The sequence below is a fragment of the Petaurus breviceps genome, unplaced genomic scaffold (assembly GCF_028583685.1).
Source record: "Petaurus breviceps papuanus isolate PSGF00001 unplaced genomic scaffold, PetGlider_PUasm1.0 38, whole genome shotgun sequence".
In the NCBI taxonomy this organism is placed as follows: domain Eukaryota; kingdom Metazoa; phylum Chordata; class Mammalia; order Diprotodontia; family Petauridae; genus Petaurus; species Petaurus breviceps.
Window position 1 is genome coordinate 92,557,962 of NW_027186304.1, and position 8,308 is coordinate 92,566,269.

Sequence of the window (8,308 nt, forward strand, 5' to 3'; positions counted from 1 at the left end):
GTTTTTCTTGTGGAAAACACAGAGAGATATGGGCTACATGATATACAATTAGATGGATAGAACCAGTTCAATGGTCAGGCCCAAGGAACAGTCATCAATCATTCCACATGAACGTGCAGGAAATCTCCAGTGTTCAAGTAATCTGTACTTAGCCTTCTGTTATTTAACACTGTTATCAATTATTTGGATAATATCATCGATATGATTCTTTATCAAATTTGCATAAAGAAAAATTAGGAGCATAGTTAACACTATGATAGTCAGGATTTAAAAATGACAGGAAAATATCTTGATCATGGGGATGAATCAAATAAGATGAAATCTTAATAGGGATAAATATAAAGTCTTACATTTATTTTCAAGAAACTGACTTCATAAGAACAAGATGGAAATTAGTCTGAATAAGATCTGAGGGTTTTAGTGGATTGAAATGAGTCACTGTTGATACTTGGCAACCAAAAATGCCTATGTGAATCTTGGCTTGATGAAATGAGACAAAGCTTCCAGTAATAAGGAAGTGGTGGTCAAATTCTACTCTGCTCTAGTCACAAGATATCTGGTGTACTATAGTGAGTTCTTAAACTATAGTTTAGAAAGAACAATCATCAGGTGAAGGTCACCCAGGGGAAGGCTACCAGAATGGCATAGGGCCTCAAATCCATCATATATGAAGATCTGCTAAGGAAATGAAGGTGAAGCAAAGGCATGGGGGTGGGGCAGGGTGGGGCATAACAGCTGCCTTCAAGATCTTGGGGGAAGAGAGATTAGACTTGTTCTGTTTTGCCCCAGAAAGCAGAACAATAAACAAGAGGAAAGATGGATTGACTGAAGGGGAGGAGAATGCAAAGATGTACAATTAGAACTGATGTCAACAAGAAACTTTCTAATAATAAGTTTGCTGAAGGCAGAATGGGTTGCCTCTTGAGGTTCCCTGTCACTGGAGGTCCGGTCACCGGAGCAAATACTGTACAATTCACATGGATAGGTTTGTGTTGGGGATTCTTTTTTGACTATGGGTTGGAGTTGATGACCTCTATGTTAACTTCCAACACTGACAATCCATGATTCTGTGACTCTGCTATACATTCATGTCCCAGGACATGTAGGATGTAAGTACAAAGAAAAAGAATGTGCCAACGCAATAAAATCTTTCCTGTGATTTTTTGTTAACTATGCTATTCTCTGAACTCAGATAATACCAGTTAAAATACCTTTGACCCACAATAAAATATTTTCATGCCATCTTTGTTGTCTCCACATCAAAATCTTTACCTAACATACCCTGATCATATTACAGGGAAGTTATAGTTTTCTGAAACTTGAAATGGAAAAATATTTCTTAAAAAGTTCAAAACAATGGGAAAAGAGTATTAAAATTGTTGGAGTGTAGTACTAAGTAATATGAGGGTAGTAAAGAGGTGTAAATGAGATTAGTGCCAAAGGAGCATTTAGGAAATCAGGAAAAATGAGTTCTATTCACACTTAGCTTATAAAGACTAAGCATACAGAAAATAAGCGTGTACATACACACACAAACACACACACATATGCTATATCCTCCAAATGCCACCTAAATGTGCATTTCAGAGTATTTTAAATTACTTAATATGTAATAATTAATTACTAAACTTAGTTATATATATATATATATACAGTAGAATCAGTTATAATGTATTATTGAATGAATGGAGCATGTTGTAGTGAATAGAAAGCTAGACTGAGAATTAGAATGACTTGGGTTTAAATCCTGACCTTGCCACTTATTAGCTGCTTCCAAGCCAGTATTCTATTCACAACAGTATGCTCCTTGATCAAGTGTCTCAGATCTAGAATATGGCAGCATTCTGCCACTGAGAGGGCAGTTTCTTTTGTTGATAAAAACAGATATCACTCAACTTACCTCATCACATTTGCATGACTTCAGCATCTGTAATGCATGAGATGAATATGCTTCTAAGTAACCGTTAAAGTGCTCACTGATATTAGCCTTCACAAGTTGCTTCAACTTACATGTCACATGAACTATAAACGTAACTTCCTATTAAAGAGAAAATGGAGAAGTTCTGTCATTCACCTTAGGCCCTCAGATGTTATTAGCTCCACTAAGGATCCTAAAGCCCAAAGATGCAGCAATTAGTCATGGCTTCTTCCCACTTTTGTTCTTTATTCCAATAAACCATGTAACCCTAAAGCTATCTGTTCAGTAGACAACAGCAAGCAGTCCTTCCAAATTGGTCTAACAATTACACAATACACAAATTTTTCTAGTATTAAGTTTCCCTAAGTCAAAGTATTGTTGTTTAATCTGAGTCATCAAATGATAAGATTATTAATTTTTTTTTAAAAGAAGACTTTGGGAATCAGTAGCAGTAACTGCCTATTGCCTTGGGGTTCATCTCTTCTTCCTGTACTCCAAGTAACTAGCTTCATTCTTCTTCTCCCATTTTTAAGCTCCTTAAGATGCAGGTAGTGATCTTCCAACAGTCAATTAATAGTACAAATTTACTGTAAATGAGATTGTTGAAAATTTTAACTTTCTCTCTCTCTCTACATATATATATATATACATATATATATGTAAATCTTACATAGAATTTATGAAGTGAGCTCAGCAGTGCTGATTTGAAAAAAACCCCACCAAAAAATGAATACTTAAAAAAACAAACAAGCCAGATCTCTGGAGGTTTAAAAAATATCACTATTATACCAACTAGAGGAAACAGTGGTTTTAAAGTTAACTGATGTTTAGAGAAAAATTCCCAAAAACAGGCATCTGAGTTTTACTCATGAAATCTGTATGTGCATGTATATATATATATATATATATATATATATAGCTGTAATATCATTATTAGTAATAATGACAATATTAGTAATAATAACACCAACAACAAACTTGAAGAACTGCAAAATACTTTACCTATATTATCTTATTTGAATCTCACAACCACCCTGGGGGGAAGATATATATTATCCCCATTTTACAGATGAAGAAACTGAGATTGAGAGAGGTTAAGTGACTTGCCCAGGGTCACATAGCTAGTAAGTGTAAGAGGCAGGATTTGAATCTATATTTTCCTGAATCCAAATCCAATAAGTATTCTATCTGCCCAAAACATGCTGCTTTCACAAGTACTGTCCCACACAATCTAAAGTTTAAGACGTGCTTCCTTGTTGGTATTTTTAGGTGAAACACTGTAACTTGAAATATGACCAGCAAAATTTCTATTCAGTCAATACAAGACTACTGATAAATTAGAACTATAAAATAAATCTAAACAACATGTAAACAGAATGGTAGGAATTATGTGTCTAAAACTACAAATTCCATAAGGCTTACTAAATAAATTGTCTGATAAGACTAATCTTAAAAAATAAGCAAAATCAGAAGTCTCTAGAAAACTAAGTCAGAAGGACATACATACCCTAAAGAAAAATTATTTACCTTATTATCATCACATGTGTGATTTTTTAAAGAGCTATATTCTTTATTCGAGCAATTGCTAGCAATATCTGTCATTTTCTCCTGTAACAAATCATATAGAAATGGCATGGTTAACATGTAAAACCTCTAATTTGTAGTCATTATAAAATAATAATTTATAACTGATTTAAAAATTATAACTTTAAGGAAAACATTTAACAAAAACCTAATATGCAGGTATATAAAAGACCAATCAACTGGGTGAAACATGTGACAAGATGCCTATCTTGGTGATTATTAGTAAGATAGAGGTATGGAGGCTTTAAATTTTAGAATCAAGATTGAGAGGACCTTAGGTCATCACTCTGTGCCATGAACTTCCAAACTGTAATTATAGGAAAGCAGAATTAAAGAACTTCCTACCAATAAAAGTAGCTGAGCAAGGATTTGGTGGATTACTTCTTGGGCTTGTTTTATTTTTTTAAAGGACAGCATTATTTGTCTGGGATGTAGTAGTATACATATGAATGATTTTATTAAGTCATATCTTCACTTCTAAAGGGAAGTTCAATGGAAAACAGTCTTAAAATGAAGAAGGGATTTGTAGGAATGTCAAATCAAGTCAGCAAACATTGAAGGGCTTACTATGGACCAGGCATTGTGCTAAGCAGTGGGAATACAAGGAAAGGCAAAAAGCAGTCCCCTAACTCTCAATGAGCTCACAGTCTAACGGGGGAGACAACATGCAAACAATTATGCACAAACAAGACACAGACAGGTTAAATCAAAGACAATAACTAATAGCACATATCTCATGCTTTAAGTTTACAAAGTCTTATATATATAGATTAATATATTAAGTCATTTGATCCTCAAAAACAACCCATTTTACAGAATAGAAAACTGAGGCTGAGAGGTTGCATGATTTAGTCACATGGATAGTTGAATGTTTAGACCTGTATAGAGATGGGAGGGGGGGGGAGAGAAACCATAGGGTTCAGAACCCTACAATATGCCCAGACAAAAGAGCCAGGATGAGCTCCACAGAGCTCCATAGAATGTTTAGTTGGGTCTCCCTGACTCCAAGTCCTAGATTCTAACCTAGAGCTGCCCCACAGAGAGAAAGCACTAAAAGTTACAGAGATATTAGGAAGAATTTAATTTGAAGGAATGACTTATGGGGTTGTACTCTCTCTGTCCAGCAAATTGGACACATTTCCATTGTGACAGACTACTGTGTAGAGACCCTAGGGACAGGGCTTCTGCAGATTTAAAGCCAACTTGACAAATATGATTAAGTGCCTACTATGAACCAAATATGATGTTAAATGCAAGGAATATAAAGAAAAAAAGAAAGCATTTCCTGATCTCAAATTGCTTACTTACTAATTCAGTGGAAACAAGGGTTGGGAATGTAGACAACACATACATATAAGGTAAATAAAAGATGATTTGTGGAATCAAAGAACTATAAAATCTGAGCACTGGGGTGGGAGTCAGAGGCATTCTTGTAAAGACTTTAATGAACAACAATCCCCTCAAGGGTCGCATACCTTTTCTTAAAGACTCCCAAGAAGAGAGAATTCCAGAAGCCAATACTGGATAATTCTAATTTTTAGGAAGTTTTTACTTATGGTGCTCTTGCAGCAAGCAAGAGCACAAACAATTGTTAAGGTTAGAGAAGAGGATGATGAAAGTTTGGTGAATGAGTCTTGTCCTCTGATCATACCCTCCCTTTCTGAGCCTTCATCTCTCTGTCCAGTGCTTTCTTCTCTATAGCATACAAAAAGGTTCAGATTTCCCTGATCCTTAGAACAAAAAATAATCCTGTTTCTCCTCCTTTTTCACATCCAAACTCTTATAAAAGGACGTTTATATATATCACCTCTACTTTCTCATCTCTTATTCATATCTTGACCCTTTCCAATCTAACTTCCAGCCTGAAACTGCTGTTTCTGAGTCTACTAGTTGCCTTTCATAGTCTTCAGCTTTATTAGTCGGAGACACTCTTGGCCAATCCTTCCTACTGTGTGTGTGGGTGTGTGTGTGCGTGTGTGTATGACACACACTGAGGTTTCCTTTCCTGTTTTTACCGTTCCTGTTCAGTTGTTTTTTTGTTAAATCCTCATCCTGGCTCTTTTGTCTGGGCATATTGTAAGGTTCTGAACCCTATTGTTCCCCCCCACCCCTCTTTCCCATCTCTATACAGGTCACTCCCAAATCTAGGTGTCCAGTATACATATCTCTCTGAGCTCCAAACCTATATCACCAAGTACTATCTGGACAATTCCACCTGATTAATCCATATCAACCAATCAAAGTCTTTATTAAACACCTATATGTAGTACTGTACTGAGTGCAAAAAATGAAACAAACCCTACTCACAAGGCGCTTAAATTCCAATCAATGAAGCAAAATGCATACTGCATAAGTATAAAGTTAGTAAGTACAAATATATACAAAGTAGTGGAACATAGGCATCTCAAACACAAAATTTCCAAAAGAGATTGTGGTTTTCTCTCTGAAAGTTACTCCATTGGCAAATGTTTCTACTGGTCTACCTGTTTTTAGTATCTCCCCTTTCCAATCCACGTGGTTGATAAATTGATATTCCTAAAGAACGGGTCTGATCATGTCACTCTCTTTTTCAAGAAACTTCAGTGGCCCTTTATTGCCTCTACCATAAAATACAAATTCCTTTCTTTGGCATTGAAAACCCTTCACAATCTAGCTTCAACTCATCTATCCAGATTAATCACATATTGTTTACTTCCGTTTTACTACACTCTCCATCAAAGCTAAACTTACATGGCATTTCATTTCATCCTTGGCCTTTGCAGGAAGGTTTTTTGTCCTTACTCCCATCTCATAGAATCAAGAGATTCCTTCCAAGCACAGCTTGGATTCCTTCCCTATAGAAGGCCTTTCCTGATTCTTCCCTCTGCAAACATTTTGGTATTCTCTGATATGACAAAATGACTGTATTTCCTTTTATATATTGTATATACTCACCTGCGTACAAGTTGTTTTTCCTCAGTAGAATATAAACTTATTTAGGCAGGTCCTATTTTGGTTTTGGCTTTGTATCCTTAGCACTGAACACAGTGCCTAGCATACCATACGTGTTCAATAAATGTTTGAGGACTTGATCTGAATTGTGGATTCAGTGCCTGATATTAGTCTTTAAGAAAGATAAGCATTCTAAAAGATAAAGCTGAGGATCAGCGTGTGCAAATATTGTAGTGCACTTTGGCTGGAGCATGAAGTGCATAAAGAGGATTAATGTGAAATAAAACTGTAAGTTGAAGTAATACTTTGGAGTACTTTATATACCAGGGTGAGTGGTTTACATTTTATCCTAAAGATAGTATGATTCCACTAAAGATTTGTGTGAAGAAGAATGACAAGGTCAGACTTGAACTTTAGGAAAATAATTTTGGGTGATGGATAATTTTATGTGATGAACAGTTGAAACACTTGAAACAGGGAGATCAATTAGTAGGTTGTTACAGCAGTCAGACAAAAGATGAAAAGAGCCTGCCCCAGAGCAGCTAAGTGGCACAGAGGATAGAACACTGGCCCTGGAGCCAGGAAGACCTGAGTTCAAATCTGGCTTCAGGCACTCATTCACTGTGTGACTTTGAGCAAGTCACTTAACCCCAACTGCCTCAAAAAAAACCAAAACAACGTGGAAAAAAAAGAAGCCTGCATTGGACTGCTAGCAATGTGAAGTGGACAGAAGGGGAAGGGTGTGAGAGATGTTTCAGAGGGACAAATGTCGATGGGGAAGGGTAGAGTCTATGCTAACTAAAAGGTTATGGACCCGTATCATTGAGAGGAATATTTAGGAATATGTTGGTCTGGATGGCCACTGAGGTCCCTTCTCTCTCTGTCTCTGTCTCTCTCTGTCTCTCTCTCTGTGTCTCTGTCTCTCTCTGCCTCTCTCTGTCTCTCTCTGTCGTCTCTCTCTGTCTCTCTGTCTGTCTGTCTGTCTGTCTGTCTGTCTCTCTCTCTGTCTCTCTCTCTCTCTCTCCATACACACACACATCAGTCTTCTGTGCAGAGATAATTAAATCTATTGGAATTGATGAAATAGCTAACCAAGAGAAAGAGCCTATAAAGAGAAGATGGTTCAAGAAGAACCTTACAGAATCACAGACTCTAAGAGATGGGAGGGACCTTAGTAGTCACCTAGTCCAACAAGTAACTTAACAAGAATCTCTTGTATAGCATATCTGATGATATAGTCATCTGGATTTTGCTTAAAGACCTCCAGTGAGGTGGAACCCACTACTTGCTGAAGCAATTTCACTTTTAGGTTCTTTGAAACATTTACCCATTGCTTCTAGTCCTTTTCTCTGGGAACATGTAGACTAATACCGCCCCCCATAATAGCTTATTATATATTTGAAGAGAGTTCTCATTTCTTCCATTAGCCTTCTCTTATTTAGTTCCTTTAACTAACCTTCATCTTACATGATCTTTGGACTTTTCAAAGTCCTTTTCACCTGGCTGTGAATACCTTTCAATATGAGTGACTTCCCTAAAAACATCTGGTTCAACACTGAACAAAACACTTCGAAGTCATCTGCCCAGGGGGGAGTACAGCAGGACTACCACCTTCCTTCTTCTGGATGATGTAGTCTGGTTATATGGGACCAGAACTCAGGAGTAAGACCAGGCTGGATCCAGGACTTACCTGCATTGATACTGAAACCCAAGGAAGGTGATGGGAGGAGGGGAGAGAGAGACACAGAGAGAGAGAGAGAGAGAGAGAGAGAGAGAGAGAGAGAGAGAGACAGACAGACAGACAGACAGACAGACAGACAGAGATAGAGAGAGAGAGAGACAGACAGAGAGAGAGAGAGAGACAGAGAGACAGAG

The 8,308-nt window shown here is 37.0% G+C and overlaps 1 protein-coding gene across 2 annotated transcripts in view; it reads right to left on the minus strand.

Moving 5' to 3' along the window:
- IL7 (interleukin 7) overlaps positions 1-8,308 on the minus strand; it is a 52,650-nt gene that overhangs the window by 20,184 nt on the left and 24,158 nt on the right. The window contains exons 3-4 of one of the 2 annotated variants that reach the window (XM_069100160.1): positions 3,446-3,526; positions 1,901-2,038 (exon numbers count right to left, since the gene is read on the minus strand). In XM_069100160.1, coding sequence (XP_068956261.1) covers positions 1,901-2,038; positions 3,446-3,526 — 219 coding nt within the window. The remainder of the gene's footprint in view (positions 1-1,900; positions 2,039-3,445; positions 3,527-8,308) is intronic. The other variant, XM_069100161.1, reaches the window with a different exon arrangement.